General features: G+C 54.3%; 3 protein-coding genes across 10 annotated transcripts; 2 read left to right on the top strand and 1 right to left on the bottom strand.

Annotated features, from left to right (window-relative positions):
* Positions 1 to 1,610: 1,610 nt before the first annotated feature.
* Positions 1,611 to 2,417, top strand: LOC116517505 (hemoglobin subunit alpha-D). Its single transcript, XM_032230500.1, has 3 exons — positions 1,611 to 1,779; positions 1,879 to 2,083; positions 2,186 to 2,417. Exons 1-3 carry the CDS (start codon positions 1,685 to 1,687, stop codon positions 2,312 to 2,314), a joined length of 429 nt encoding a protein of 142 aa, XP_032086391.1. The 5' UTR covers positions 1,611 to 1,684; the 3' UTR covers positions 2,315 to 2,417.
* A 1,738-nt stretch (positions 2,418 to 4,155) lies between these two features.
* On the bottom strand, positions 4,156 to 9,268 carry LOC116517500 (myoglobin-like). 6 transcript variants are annotated; one of them, XM_032230490.1, is made up of 4 exons: positions 8,838 to 9,268; positions 5,997 to 6,113; positions 4,749 to 4,971; positions 4,156 to 4,447 (listed from the first exon to the last, which is right to left on the bottom strand). In XM_032230490.1, the coding sequence occupies exons 1-4, from the start codon at positions 9,056 to 9,058 to the stop codon at positions 4,304 to 4,306; spliced, it is 705 nt and encodes a 234-aa protein (XP_032086381.1). In that variant the 5' UTR covers positions 9,059 to 9,268; the 3' UTR covers positions 4,156 to 4,303. The 6 variants fall into 6 exon arrangements, 5 of the variants coding, with proteins under 5 accessions (XP_032086381.1, XP_032086383.1, XP_032086384.1 ...); XM_032230492.1 differs by having other exon boundaries at positions 4,156 to 4,413; XM_032230493.1 differs by having other exon boundaries at positions 4,893 to 4,971.
* On the top strand, positions 8,440 to 15,190 carry PGAP6 (post-glycosylphosphatidylinositol attachment to proteins 6). Of its 3 annotated transcripts, XM_032230474.1 has the most exons (13): positions 8,440 to 8,769; positions 9,775 to 9,952; positions 10,077 to 10,284; positions 10,455 to 10,591; positions 10,700 to 10,962; positions 11,211 to 11,533; positions 11,627 to 11,720; positions 11,989 to 12,112; positions 12,295 to 12,431; positions 12,812 to 12,990; positions 13,240 to 13,386; positions 13,657 to 13,773; positions 14,039 to 15,190. In XM_032230474.1, exons 1-13 carry the CDS (start codon positions 8,445 to 8,447, stop codon positions 14,333 to 14,335), a joined length of 2,529 nt encoding a protein of 842 aa, XP_032086365.1. In that variant the 5' UTR covers positions 8,440 to 8,444; the 3' UTR covers positions 14,336 to 15,190. The 3 variants fall into 3 exon arrangements, with proteins under 3 accessions (XP_032086365.1, XP_032086364.1, XP_032086366.1); XM_032230473.1 differs by lacking the exon at positions 8,440 to 8,769 and having other exon boundaries at positions 9,276 to 9,952; XM_032230475.1 differs by lacking the exons at positions 8,440 to 8,769; positions 13,240 to 13,386 and having other exon boundaries at positions 9,276 to 9,952.
* Positions 15,191 to 15,216: the final 26 nt, after the last annotated feature.

Here is a 15,216-nt window from a genome sequence, read left to right as displayed (position 1 = left end):
CCTTTCAGGCCTCTCTAAGCGGTTTACAGAGAGTTAGCATATTGCCCCCAACAACAATCTGGGTCCTCATTTTACCCACCTCGGAAGGATGGAAGGCTGAGTCAACCCTGAGCCGGTGAGATTTACAAAGAATAAAAATGGGATCAAAATACAAAATATGCCCTAGAGGTAAGCAAGAGCTTAGAATATTAATTATTCAACTTAGGTTGTTGGATGTCAACAGGTCACTGCTGTAGGTCTCAGAAATCCATCACAGCAGCGGTGTCCAAAATGCCTGTCTGCCTTACACAGAGTTTATTTGGCTTTTATACAGTTTTAACAAGCAAAGCAAAAGCAGGGGTAGCAACAGCATCTTATTGGTACATTTTCATTGTCAATCTCTAAGACCATCCCAAACAAGGTAGAAGCTTCACATAACACAACAGTTCCTGGTGCTACCTGGTTCTCATAAACAGTTGAGGTCATCGGTCACTGAGATCATGGAGGCTTGCTGCAAATAACCTTTCTTCTCTACTTACATCTGGTTCTGCTAATTAGGTGAGCTCAGAGGTTAAGAGGTAACCAGCTAATGAGATCATGGCATTTCACTGCACATGTCTACGTAACCTTTCCTCTATTCCTACAGGCTGCTTTTTCCCTGCGTCCTATTGCTCTGTAGATTTTTAGATGGGCCCAGGCTTTCTTTCTTGCCTGTCCAGGAAGGCTGGGAAAGAAAGGCCAAGGCCAAGTCGCTGCCTAACCCAGATTAGGGCGCAAACTCTAAAAAAACTTCCTTTCACACATAGGAAGCTAGGACTCAGCCAAACTATGTTATTTAGCATATTGGCAGGTGTGTGTGTGTGTGTGTGTGTGTGTGTGTGTTGTAAACTCAGCCAGCTGTGGTTAAGTAATGGCTGTTAAGAAGCCAAGACTTGGCATACTGACTTTTATTTATTTACTTGTTTATTTACTTCCTTGGTGGATTAGTAGATCAGTACAGTACTGAGGTGTAAAGCAGGACCACTTTGGGCAATCATAATATTGGTTGGTGAAGGAAAACAATATTCTGCAGGCATATATTCTGTTTATCTTCTTTCACCGATCTTTTCTATCTTCTAAAGTCCCCAGTCAGGTGGAGTCACCGATTCTTTAAATGTTTAGGGCCTCTGAGGGGAGCCCAGGGTGACGGGCATGGGCTTTTCTTCCAAGCACAGCTGTGTCAGGATAGAGATTCAACTCCTGGGCTTCCCTCCCGGTCAGGAGCGCTTTTCCTTCCCATCCTAACCGCCCTCGTGTCTTCAGGCTCCAGCGACACACACACACGCGGCCACCTTTAGTCGTCCCACAAACCCGCCTCGGAATTCCAGGATCGGGCGCTCTCCGCGGGTCGGGCATTTTCCCTATGAATTGGCCGAGACGCTCAGCGGAAAGGCCGAGGAGACCCTCTGAGCGCGGGAGTCCTGCAGAGGAGACCCCCCTCTGCCTTCCACCGAGTCCCTCGAGCGCAGCTCAGGGCTGGGCTGGGAAGCCGCAGCGGAGCGAGTCCCGCCCCGCAGCAGCGCTCCTGACCGCCACCGCCACGGAGATAAGATAAGAGGGGCGGACAGAGGAGAGGGCAGCTATATAAGCGACGGTGGCGTCCCGGCTCCCAGTCTGCTTCTGCCTAACGAACCGTCCCTCGATCTCCTCCTGCTCTGCCGCAACCATGGTGCTGACCGCCGAGGACCGCAGGCTGCTTCAAGCCTCCGTTGCCAAACTGAGCTGTCGCATCGAGGACATTGGCGCCGATGCGCTGAACAGGTAGGCGGGTGGGCGGGCGCAGCCTTCCTTTCCTGCAATGGGCGCCCGCTGCCCCCCGTTTCCCTGACGGACCCCTTCTCTTCCTTTTCCCTGGGGCAGGTTATTCCTAGTCTACCCGCAGAGCAAGACCTACTTCGCCCACTTTAACTTGAGCCCCGGCTCGAAGGACATCGTCCACCAGGGAGAGAAAGTGGGCAAGGCGCTGGACAACGCCCTGAAGCACCTGGACGACGTCCGCGGCAGCCTCGCCCAGCTTAGCGACCTGCATGCCTACAACCTCCGCGTGGACCCTGTCAACTTCGGGGCAAGTCTGGGTAAAGCGACTGCAGGGTGGGAAGAGCGGTGCCCGTCCCACCCGCCCGGCTAACTCTTGCCTTCCTCTTCCTCCTCCTCCTCCTTCCTGCAGCTGCTGTCCAAATGCATCCAGGTGTCTCTGGCCACTCACCTGCGCAACGAGTACACTGCCACCGCCTCCCTGGCCTGGGACAAGTTCCTCGAACAGGTGTCTGACAACCTGTGTGAAAAATACAGATGAGCTGGACAGGCCACCAGGCACCCTTCTTTGCCCTCTTCTAAGCTGCCTGCCTTCAGGGTGCCTCACCTGGGCCACTGAGCAATAAAGTTGTTTTTGAACCGCTGCTTGCCTGCTGCGTTGGCTTTTTGGGCTGGAGGGAAGAGGAGCAGGGCCCTATGGCTGCTGGGAAAGGACTCTCCGGGTGTGTGTCTGCCTTTGAGTTGGTGTTGATCCCCCATGGCTGCCAAGGATAGTCCTTGCAGGGAAGTGGTTGGCTCTGCCTCCTCCTTCAGATGGCCGAGCAGAGTGACTGTCCAAGGTCATCCATACCTGTAGACTTCTTAATCTCCTGGTTTCCAGCCTGGTGTGGTAATACTATACCAAACTGGCTCCCTGCTTGCATATAGTAAAAGAAAAGGGCATCCTCTTCCTATGATGGAGAACCCTGCCGTTATAGTTAAGAACAAGTAAGGAACCAAAAAAATAGTTCTTTGCCTGTGGGTGGAATCAGGCTTGTCTCCCCTCCCCCAAATCTTATCCCAGAGCAGCCTAAGGAGTAAGGAAACCAGGGTGTCCACTGTGGCAGGAAGACCAGACGCGCAGAAGAGCTAGAAGCAGAGATGGCAAACTTACTTCGCTATTTGGGCTGGATCACACAATAATCCCCCCCCCCCCCAATTTCAGCAGCACCCCTTTGGGCCCTCGGGGAACAAGAGATTGGGAGCAGGGAGAGCAAGTGGCCATTTCCAGAAATACTTTCAGAGTAAACACTCTTTTCCCAACGCCTCCCAGTCCTGGGGTCCCTTCCACAGCCACAGCAAAAGTGGAGCTCTCTCCTCCTCCACACTGCTGTTTCTGCCAGCAAAAGGCAAGTGAGATGCACACTGCTAGACAGGAAGACTTGTTGTCCAGCTCGGGGCCCTCAGCCACAGATGAGCTCAGCCCTTGGCTGAAGGAGGGACAGTGGGCGTGGCAGAGCCTGCCATCTGAGTAACAGGGAAGGCCGGGCCACCAGTTGCAAGTGCTGCACCAAGGTCAGCATTTCCTTCTGGCGAGGTCGACCTGGAGGGAAAGGTGGTTATCCCTCATTTCATTAAAAGGGCTACTTAGGACCCAATACAGCGACTAATGGTTGCCACTGTGCATCTGGTCCAAAATCAACCACCAGGAAGACGGTGACCAGACCTGTGCAGATAATTTCCCTCACTTGTGTAACTTTACCCCGAATCCTAGACACGTGACCAGTTAGACCCACAAACCACTTTGGCCCTGGTCTCATCTTAGCAGAGACCAAGTCACAGGGTGAATAGGCGGCTGGGGTGCTTTCACCCTGCCTGGGCTCAGCACCTCAAGATGCCCAAGGATCCCTCAATTGCCCAGAGTCCTCGGGGGCTTCACAGGTTTAAAGCTGGGATAGATAAGCAAATTTCTGTTGAACTTGACCAAGGGGCCTCCCCCGCCTATCACTGCCAGTCATGGGAACACAGCCCCCCCGCCCGCCCCCGCCTGCAGCAGAGTCACCACTTCACATGCCCCAAGTTGGCCTTCTTTCTTTGTCATCCAATCTTGATGGAACTTCTCCAGAGCTGGCTCTTCTTGCCCGGCAACTCTCTTGGGGCTGTGGAGGGAGAGGGAAGGCAAGGAGACCCACTCAAGCAACCCCAGACAATGGAAGTCCCTCTTGATGGCAAGTTACGTCTCACAAAACCCAAGCTCACTAGGCTGAAAAAAACCATGCCTCGGGTAACCATGGTGCAAACCTTGCCGGGACTAGTGCCACCCCTGTGCATGTACACACAATACCTGTATACCTTCTCATGGGCTACGGTGTCCTGGAGAATTTGGAAGAAAGGAGCACAACATGGAGGAGAAATAACCAGCACTTTATTCAAGGACTCATTTCATTTCCTTCTATTTATATTTGATTTCATTTATTTTTTATTTCCTCCAATACAAGCACAATGAGATGGGGGTCCGCTCCCCAGTTGCTTAATGTCAGTCAGGGCTTGTTCAAAGCTTCTCTTCTTGTGCATAAGCAGCTTCAATTTCTTCTTGAAGAATCAGGAAAAACTTCTCCCAGGCTAACTGGGCATCATCAGTAAATTCTTCTTTGAGGAGATCTTGGAAGACAGAGAGAATGGCCTGAAATAGGAACTAGGTAAAGGCAGAGCTATGAGAGGACCATCTGAGACAAGCTCTAGAGGACTCCCACCCACCTCCAAGATCACCTGCCCTGGCTGGGAGCCTCCGGAAGGCACCATGCAAACAAGGGGACTCCCACCAGGTGCTCTGTCTTTCTGCAGAAGCTCTCGTGGCCCACTGGGGTCAGGTCATTGATACTGCAGGCAGGCAGGTAGGCAACTGTGTGCCAGAAATCTCCCCTCTGGGGAAGCCTCCATGCAGTTACCTCAGCTGCCCCATGGCAGATCATGGGTCTGCTTCCCTTCTTAGCTACCTGGAACATGCCTAACGGGACCTTGTGTATGTTCTTGTGGCTTCCCACCAGCCGCTCAATGAGCTTGCAGGCTTGCTTCCAGTGACTCATGCTTTCAATCAGCTGGTTCAGGGTCACCATGATCCTGCGGCCATGGAAGCCCACCTCCGGGATCATCATCAGGTCCCCTTCAGCTGGAATGTTCTTGAAAAACTGTTTACTCTCTGGGCACGCTGTGAAGAACCTGGGCAGAAGGAAAAGAGGCAGGCAAATTTTGCTCGGCTGCTTTCTCCCCTTATACTGAGCTGGAGCGGACTGGACTGAGCAGTTCTACATTATATAGCAATAGCAATAGCAATAGCGCTTACACTTATATATGATTTCACAGGGCTTTGGAGTCCTCTCTAAGCTGTTTACAGAGTCAGCATATTGCCCCCAACAATCTGGGTCTGCATTTCATCGATCAAGGATGGAAAGCTGCGTCAACCTTGAGCAGATGATAATCTATGCTCTTCATTTCCCTGGCTGGCCAGGTAGCAATGGCAATAGCAGTTAGACTTATATACCGCTTCATAGGGCTTTCAGCCCTCTCCAAGCGGTTTACAGAGTCAGCATATATCGCCCCCACAGTCTGGGTCCTCATTTCACCCACCTCGGAAGGATGGAAGGCTGAGTCAACCCTGAGCCGGTGAGATTAGAACTGTCGAACTGCAGATCTAGCAGTCAGCTGAAGTGGCCTGCAGTACTGCACTCTACCCACTGCGCCACCTCGGCTCCCCCGCCAAACAAGATTTCTCACCCGTCAACCAAAGGAATCCAGACACTGGCATCCGAAAGAGTGGAGGCCAGTGGTTCATTGGCCTAATGCAGGTTTTGGTCAGAGCTGGGCATAAAAGGCTATCCCCTCAACCAGGATATCCCCAGCTGTCTTTTTGGTAGCAAGAGAAACCATGTCACTTCTTCACCAGCAGTTGGATGGTTGTCATTTATAGTCTCCGTGATGTTATTTTTTTGTTTTTTAGCAAAGTGTTTTAATTCTTGTATTTGTTAATTGTCTTCCAGGGGAGTATAGCAACAAGAAATGAACCTCAGTAGCAAGGAATCTATTTTCCCGCCCCCCCATACAAAATTAGGACAATGCCTAATGTATCTGGGAAGAGGCCCAGTCCCACTGTTGGGCTGCCAGGAAGGCTGGGTCTCTTGGTGGACTTCCTCCGAGCACCAAACGGAACTTCCACAAAAGGGGACTCGGTTTTCTACCGCTAGTACCTGATGATAACAATTCTGCCATTTTCTTCAGCATTGTCAAACACCTTTCCCCAAGTACCTCGGATCAGTTGCTGGTCCCCTTCTGTCAGACCCTTCAGTGGATCTGAAGCGGGTGGTCTGGAAGGAAAAGAAGACGACGTTGCCTGCCAGTCTTTGGAACAAGGTGAGCTGTGTTCCCACAGCAGGCTGAACCAGGCCAGATGCCTAGCAGAAGGAAGAATGTCGTCTCGCAGCTTTAGCTTTGCTTTGTTACCTACCCTCCCTACCCTGGGTATTCTGCAAACTCAACAAAGTAAAATAAACATGGGTGTGTTTGGTAACCAGCTAAATGTATTGTATGAACAATATGTATTCTATGCGAAAAAAGTGAAGTTCACTCCTAATCCCCACGGTGCCCAATGACAAAGGCATGACGGTGCACCAAGCTCTGTCCTGGTGTATTTGCAATGTGGCGACTCCCCCCCTCCCCCCACCGGCCTGCCTGCAGCTTCAGCGTCTATGAGGGACGGAGTCTGAAAGAGCAGCCCTGAAAAGAACAGCATAAAACTACCCCGTGCTAGTACTGGAAGCTGGCTAACAGCTCTGTAGGGTTTGCCCATTTTGCCTATGAAGCTGTGAGGTGGTGAAATAGTTTGCCTGCTGAAGATGTGTGTGCTCCATCCCCGAGGTTTCCAACAAAGAATGGGACATTTTTTTCCGGGACAGTCTGAGGATTCCCAACCTGAGCAGAGGATTGGACTAGAACCACCAGGGACCAGTTCCAGGGAGAAAGGTTTTTCCGTGGACCAGAGGGGCCGTGGTTTTGTGTGCTGCCTGCACCCACGGATGGGGCTTTGCTTCTTCGCGCTGCCCAGTTGCTGCCATGCCGCAGACTGGTGCCAATCCATGGACCGGGGGTTGGGGACCCCTGGACTAAAAGACTTCTGACTCTATGATTAACGCCTCTGATTGCCTTAACCATGACTTACATACATCATGCAATTAGCTAGCTGCCATACTACAGAGACATAAATGAAGTAACCACATTACCCATTGGAAGAGCTCTGTACCACTTAATTTTTTTAATGGGGCTGATTCCTGCTTTGCCTCTCTGTTTCTATGCTCAGCAACAACTGCTCTGAAAATGGTGACTGCACTGCCCACCCCCCTTCATTCTTGCCCTGAAAAAAACTAGACCTGCCTTTGGTGCTCCTGGCCTGGGCAAGAAATGCTGAAGGTATGTGGTGTGGGGAGGGGGGCTTTGGGGGCCTGCCCCGCCCCCATCCCAGGGACTCCCCCCTGCCAAAGCAGCCCTTGGGCACAGCCTCCAAGGCGCACTTCTCAGTAGTGAAGAATATGGGAGGCGTGAGGATGTGGGGGAGTTTTGAAGAATTCCGGAGGACAGAACTGAAAATAAGAGAATAAATTGCAAAATTCCTCTCATGTAATATCGTGAAGAGGCGAGTCTTTTTCATGAGATAAAATCTTGTGAAATTGTACTTGCACACTTAGGCTGCTTTGGGGAGCACAGAAAAGGAAGAACCTGAAGAACTTGGCTGAGAAGCGAAAAGTCTTCAGAGAAAGAAGAGAAAATCCAGTTGCCTCTTGAAAAAGCACCTTTGGGACAAGCATGACCTGGAGGACTGAGAACCTCCAGAGGCACGGAAAATAAAGTCCCCAACATTGTAGGCCCCTTGTTCATTTTTAGAACACAACTGCGTTTGGTATCATAACCTATCAGGTTCCACCAGGTTCCCAGATGGTCACATCTCAAATCAGCCTTTTGTTTTAATTGGATCAAAAGATTCACAACCTGACAGTCAAGTGGGGCAGAGCAAACAGGGCAGGCTCCCTTGTGCCTTTCGGAATGCCTGGAATTTAGAAAGTGGTCACCATGACCCCCTTCCTTTTACAGGCGGCAGACTCCCTCTTCCGCCCTGATTGTTTTCACAAAGAATTCCAAAGGCAGCGAACGGATCCATGGCACTTTCCTCCTATTTTCCCCATAACAACCCTGTGAGGTGGGTTTGGCCAGAGGGAACGACTGGCCCACATGACCCAGCTGGCTTTTATGGCTAAGCCCGGACTTAAACTCACGGTTCTCTTAGTCTAGGATGCCCCAAAACCAGAGGGGCCTTGAGGGTACCTTCCCCAAATAACATTCCCGGCCCTGAGTCCCGCTGCCGGCCGTTTCAGGGATGCCCCGGCTGCCGCCCCTTCACCCGCCAGGCAGTTGGTCGAAGCGCCGCGGACCAGTTTGGGGCAGAGGGCGACTCACCCCACCTTCAGCTTTCCGCTGGGACCCCCAAAGACGGCCATGTCTGGCACAAGGGATCGCCCGTTAGAAGGGGGCGGGGGGCGGGGGAGGGGGCGCTGGCCCGGAGATGCGGCCCCCTCCTCTCCCGCTCCAGCGTCGTCCGGGATCACGCGGGGCTGCGAGCCAGGCGAGCCCGAGGGCAAAGGCTGGCAATGAATGTGCTCGGCAGGGAAGGCGGCCTCTCCCCCCGCCAGTTGACCGCGGACCGAGGAAGCCGCGCTCGCCGCCTGAGGGTGGAGTCCGTCCGCCTCCTTCCCGGTCAAGCGCCGCCCGCAGCGCGTGCCCAACCGCCTCCCCTCCCGCCCCGCCGGTTCCCCCTGGCGGCCCCGCCGGCCGGCCAGTCCGGGTGCGGAGCCCTAGCGGAGATGGCTGCCGCTTCGCTCGCCCGCCGCCCTCTGTTCCTCCTGCTCCTCGCCGCCGCCGCCGCCCTCTCGCCGCCGGAGAAAAAGGAGGCTGAGCTGGCCGAAGGCGCCGAAGGTGAGCCGCGCTTCCACCGCTGCTCCTCTGCCCGGCGCCGGGCGTATCAGGGAAGCCGCGCCCGCTACCTTGGCTCGACCGGGCGCGCCTCCCCGAGTCGACTCCAGCGCCTCTCCTCTGGCAAGCGGGCTGAGGGCGGCGGCCCAGCGCCGGCTCTTCTGTCGCTGGGAGGGCTGCCTCTCGAAGGAGCCCGGGCTGCTTTCCTGGCAGGAAGCCCGGCGGCTCCCGTGGAGACGAGCCGGCGAGCAGTGGCTCCACAGGGCCTCCTGCTGGCAGGGCTTTGTGGCATCTGGTCTGGGGCTTCTTCCTGGGCACCAGTGCCTGGGGATGGTGGGCCGGTGCCCGGGCACTGGGGGGCAGGGTTTGGCCTCCCTGGCTTCCTTTCCTGGGTCGAGGCTGCCGGGCTTCAGAGTAGGCGGCAATGCAGGGACATTGTCTTGCAGCAGCCTCAACAGGGCACCCGCTTCCCCCCTTCCCTCCTGATACCCACGCCTTGATTTCCTTGCCTGGCACAAGGGCGTCAGGGCAGCAGGGGCAGTACTGTGCCTCTATCCCGTGGCTGGTCGTGCCCAGCCCTCACCATGCCCAGCCCTCAGGCAGTGGGAGGGAAGACCGAGTCCCCTTTCCCGGAAATGGGCTTGTTGTGCAAAGTCCAGAGCAGTGATGCCTGCAGGCTGGGCTGTGCCTGCCTATCTGCCTGCCCTGGATCGCTGTGCTCTGTGACTTCCTCCCAGGACTCTCGGAGGTCTCCTAACGGACATGTAGATGCTTCCTGCTCAGAGGCTGCCTGCGTGGGCGACTCCAAGGTCATTCCTGGGCTGGCCAGCCACTTTCACTGCCCCAGAGCAGCCTCTGATACCCCCCTGAGACCTGCAATGGAGTCAATGGCGTTTGTGGCCATGATGTGCTTGACCGGTAGCCCAGCCCCTCCCCACCAGGACCTGCCTGCAGCTATGGCTGGGCACCTGAGGGCTCTCTATGTGGTGGTTCCTCTTTTCTTCCCAGATCCGGCATTGCTTTCTGAGTATTTTTCCCAGAGCTCACAGACGCTGTCCTTCTACCGTTGGTATGGGAGTGCCAAGATTTTCCGTTTCCGTGTCCCAGAGGACACAGTGCTGCTGCGGTGGCTTCTGCAGGCTTCCAGAGACAAAGGCCCTGGATGTGGCAAGACTCAGATCACCTTGTGAGTCTCCCCTGCTGCTGCTGCTGCTGCTGCTGCTGTGGCAGGGAGTACCAGAGGGCTCAGGGTCTTCCTCTCAAGGGACGGAGAGGGTGATTGACCCCTTCTCTTGACCTGTGTCCTCCAGCCACATCCGCTATGGTGCCCCTCCTGTCATCAACCCCCTGGGCACAGAGTTTCCCGTGAACACAAGCCTCCCTCCGTCCTTCAGCCAGACTCTGACCTTGGACGCTGCCCTGCAGAATAGCACTTTTGTTAACCTCACTAACCCGGCTGCTGGGGACTGGTTTCTCGCTGCCCACCTGCCTGCAGCATCAAGCAGGATTGAGGTGAAGGTGAGAACTGGGCTGGCAGGAGTGGGGGAAACAGCCCGCAGGAGATGTGGAAGTCCTGAGCCCAAATCTGTGGCATGCCATGATCCAAGGTGCGTCCACCGGGCTGGACAAGAACTGGTGGAGCTGGAATTGAGCAGGGCAGTTTCCCTGACGGGCCTTTCTGCCTGCAGGGATTCTCTAGGTCTTGCAGCTACACCTTCCAGCCTGACGTGTTTCTGCTGCGCCAGGTGGACGTTGTAGTCCTTGAGCCTGATGTACCTGTCCAACGGGTTCTGTCCAAGGGGGCTAGTAGGCCACTTCATGCCAAGTGAGTAGCATGGGATGAGGGGGGGGGGGGGAAACGGCTGGCCCCTTTAAGCCCAAGAAGCACCTGCTGACTTCCTAGGCCTCTGTCTGCATTGGAAATGTGTTGCAGGATCTTTGTCCCCGAGTACACCGCTGGGATGCGCTTTGAGCTGGGGAAATGCATGGAGAACGGCTCTGCTGCGTCTTGTGCCCTCCGGGTCACCTTGGGTTCGGCTGTGCTCTCTTGGTCTTCCCAGAAGACGCTTCGCTGCCTGGAGGCCTGCAGCATCTTTTTGCCTTCCCCACCATGGGGAAGGTGGCTTTGGATCACAGTGGAGAGCCTTGGTGGTGCCAGCGCCAGCGTGTCCTTTCAGATGGTGGTGTTCTTCATAGGTGTGTGTCCCTGACCAGAATGCTTGGAATCGGGAACAAGTTCCGGCAACTATGGGGATCTCAGCAAAGGCTCTTTCCGTTCCTGTTCAGATCCCTGCTGCTGCTTCCTTTTCTCATCTGATCAAGAGAATAGTGGCCCCTGCTTTGAGGAAGGGGAGGTCTTGTTTCCATCCAGAAGGGTCTCTTGCCCTCCCCTTTCCTCCTGCCCATTTGTGTGGTGGAGCATGTGCCGGCTTCTCTCCTTGCAGCATGCAACCCAGGAGATGCGGCCTCCTTCCTTGGCTTCTACCAGAGGTTGAAGCAGAACCAGGGGATGCCGACGCCAGGAGGCCACCTCAACAGAACACTGCTTGCCATGGGCGGCAGCCACAATGCCTCTGGCCCAGGAAACGCCTGCCTGCGTGGCCAGCCGGTTGCCCGCGAGGACCTGGACGTTGTTTCTGTGCGTTTCCGCATTCTTGGAGATTCCACTGTGCCCGTTCGGAGCGATATTCCCACTCTGCTGTTCCTTAACCTGAACTCCGGCATGGACAGTGGAGGGAACCTGGTGCTGAACCTGATGCTGAACCAGGTGAGAATGAACCCCTGCTGCATGGAGGGCCAAGGGTTGACGGGTTTTGCTTCCTGCCAGAATTCAGAACTGGGACCAATTTTGTCATTGCAGACTTCCGTGGGCCTTGGAAATGCCACTGTGTTGGCCTGCTTGAGCCCCACATCTCCTGCACTTTTCCTGAATGGCTCCTGGGGCTGCTGGACAGGTACGTGGCCAGAAGAGCTGCTTGACAAGAGTCCAGAGCTGGGTTTCTGTCGGTTCGCCCCGGATCAGGCAAACGGGTAGTGGCAGCGGCAGGAGGCACACGCACAAGCGAACCGGTAGTAAAATAAATTGAAACCCACCACTGGTCCAGACAACTGTATTTTGCCCTTTCCTGGAGCACCTGTGCATTTACTCCAGAGAAGCTGATGGTTTTTAAAGGACATGGACCAACAGCAGTTGCTCTGCTTGCTTCTTCCCCTCCCACACAGCCTTCGCCCAGGGCTACCTCCTGAACGTGAGCATGTCCTCCATGGAAGCTGCAGTCATTGTCCCTTACCCACAGTCTGACAGCTGGTATCTGTCCCTGAAGCTGCTCTGCCCAAAGGAATCAGAGTGAGTACTGGATCTCCCGGCTGGGCATGGCTCTCTGCAGAGCAGGGAGAAAACTGCCACTGCTGGAGTGGCTTTGTGCTTACCCTCCCCCCCCCCCCATTTGCCCTTTGTGGAGCTGGCCGTTCCCAATAGGACTGAATCTGCTGCATCGAGGAATCTCTTTCTCTCCGCCTCTTGTGCAGAGACTGTGATCTGGCTCAAGGCCAGGTAGCCGTGCTTGCCTACCTCACCCCCTGCTTTGATGATTGTGGGACCTACGGACAGTGCAGCCTCATCAGGCGCCACGGTTACCTCTACACAGGCTGCATCTGCAAGGCTGGTAAGAGAGATCCTAGCCGGCACTCACTTGCTCCTATCCCCCAGGCCGCTCTTGGTGGATTTAGCTCCCAGGCCTCCCAGCCGGGGCGGCTCTGCCTCAGGCCCCCTCCTCCAAGAAAGGAGAGCTGGCCCCATCAGGACCCACCTTCTGCATGGAGCTGCCTACCTGCGTGGATGCCTCTGGGAGTGGCTGTGCTTTGCAAAAGCACTTTGCACATGAAACCACGTGTGCTGGGAGGCCAATGGCCGCACCACTTTTTTTAGAAGCACGCACATGGAGTCAAGACAAGAAAGACAAAGATATAGTTGAGTTGAAGAACGTGCCTTTGGCAGAGCATTGCTTTTTGTAGCTAACGTGTTCCCTGCCTTTTCCTCTTGCAGGTTGGGCTGGCTGGAGCTGCACAGATAGAAGCAAGGCCCAGTCTGTAGGCACCCAGATCTTGGCCACCCTCTTGCTCACCCTCAGCAACCTGTTCTTCCTGCCTGCAATCACTGTGGCCCTTTACCACTATCACCTAGTTGAGGCCTCCGTTTATACCTTCACCATGTTCTTTTCCACAGTAAGCTTTTTTTTGTTTTTAGTCCAATGCATGCTGTGGAGCACTTCAGTTCTTTGCAATGGAAAGTGGGCTTCCATTTCTTTGGCCTGCCTGGGTGAATGAGGGTTTCTGGAGTTCTCTTAGCCCCACTGGACCTCTGAGCAAGGAAGGATAGAGGAGCCTTTCTGGGCCAAGCCTTTGAAAATGCAGACCTGCTGCAACAGCCCCCTTTCTGCCACCACTTCCTCTTCCTCCTTATTGTGGTTACAGTTCTACCACGCCTGTGACCAGCCTGGCATTGCTGTAATGTGCATTATGGATTACGATACGTTGCAGTTCTGTGACTTTCTGGGCTCTGTTGTCTCCATCTGGGTGACCATTCTGTGCATGGCACAGGTCGAGAAGATCCTGAAAAATGTATGTATGGCGAGACATAGGCAATCCCTAATTAAAAGTAGTGAAGAATTGGGGAAGGAAGCCAGATTGTGGGATGGAAGAGGTGAACGTTTCCCCTTGAGCCATTCTTGCCTGGTGCTTCTTGGCTGCAGTGTAAGTGACCAGCACAAGTGGCAGTGGTGAGTGTTTGCTAGGAAGCTGGCCGTGCTGGTGGGCATATCCCTCGTTGCCATCAGCAGCTTCCAAAGCACTCTTGGATTGTCTTGTTTGGCCTTTTCTCCTTTGCTCTAGGTCCTCTGTGTGCTGGGGACTCTGGTCATTGCAATGTCACTGCAGCTGGACCGCAGGGGTGTGTGGAATATGATGGGACCCTGTGTCTTTGCCCTCACCATCATGGCCAGCATTTGGGTATGACACTGCTGCCTTCTGGGCTTCCTTCCCGAAGCTCCTTATGATCAGCAAACCTCTGAGCTGGGTGGCAGGAAGCCCGCTGCCATTTGCTCCTCAGGCATTTGGCTGCAATCAGTTGGGCCCGAGGGCGCTTTGTTCTTGCAAGGAATGCAAGACATGTTAAGAGCAGGTTCTGCAACAGGCTATCTGAATTCTCTCCCTGGAGCAGGCTGGCAAGTCCCTTGGCTGTGCTGCTCCCAGTAAGCCATCTCTCCTCCCATAGGTCTATCGTGGAATCTCCCGGCGCCGCTGCTACCCTCCGTCTTGGAAGCGCTGGGTCTTTTTCCTCTTCCCCGGGACCAGCTTGGCCCTCGTGGCCATAGCAGTATACACCTTCCTGGAAACCACCGAAAATTACTATTACACCCACAGCATCTGGCACGTCCTGGTGGCGAGCAGCGTGGCCTTCCTCCTTCTTCCTGGAGATAAGCAGAAAGACCCATGGGCCTGGTCCCGTAAACTGCTGTGCCGTTACCAAATCTGTAGGAATGACCAGGAGGAACTCTACACAGTGCGGTGACTGGAAAAGGAGGAGCTGATGCAGCCAGACTCCCTCCCAATGGGAATCACTTAATTTGGCTGGAGGAATGTGAACCCCCCCCCCCTCCATCCCTCCTGCTGTGCTGGACAAAAATGAAGGCATCCAGGCAATCTGGCTGGAGAGGAAGCTGCCTGACAGAGCCAGGGCCTTTCTGAATCTTGGGAAATGTGGCTTCATCTTGTGGCAGCCTTGGGAATAATGCGCAGCAAGGAAATAGATGCTTCTGCAGCCAAGAAAATGGCTGGGGACTGAGGCAATTCAGGGGGACTGAAGGCAGGAGCCTCCAAGCCCCACTGCTCCTGCCCTGTATCCACCACCTTGCCTGCACAGGCAGGACCATTGGCCCATGAAATCAGCCAGGAAGGGGCTTTCACGCATTCCGGATTGGCTTGTTCGAACTTGGGTATGAAGAGCACTTTATCGGTACACGAAGACTCCTGGCATCTTCTTTTTTCAAATACAAATTCACTTCCTGGGCAGGGGCAGGGCAGCCAACGTAGGAATCCTTGGCCAAGGATGGTCCAGGGCCAGGTCACATTTTCTCTGTGCTTGTGTGTGTCGTTTGCCTGTCCTTGCATTAACCTGCACTGAAAAGAGTCTTGATTCAGGGTTGATGTGCAATCACTGCAGCGGATAAAGAAAGCTCAACTTGATTCTAAATTAAAAATGCAGACACGGATGTAGCATTGTCTCAGGAAAAGCTTTAGCAAGTGCATATTCCATTATGCATATTCCATCGAGCCACCTGTGGCATTTCAAAGCTTTTTTTAAAAAACGAAACAGCTTCCTTTAACCTTCACATCTTTAATTAAAAGATCTCCAATGCCACTAAAAGTAAAGCTTCCGTTGGTTAAAAGCGG

The sequence above is a fragment of the Thamnophis elegans genome, chromosome 14 (genome assembly GCF_009769535.1).
Source record: "Thamnophis elegans isolate rThaEle1 chromosome 14, rThaEle1.pri, whole genome shotgun sequence".
In the NCBI taxonomy this organism is placed as follows: domain Eukaryota; kingdom Metazoa; phylum Chordata; class Lepidosauria; order Squamata; family Colubridae; genus Thamnophis; species Thamnophis elegans.
This window is presented reverse-complemented; position numbering and strand designations above follow the sequence as displayed.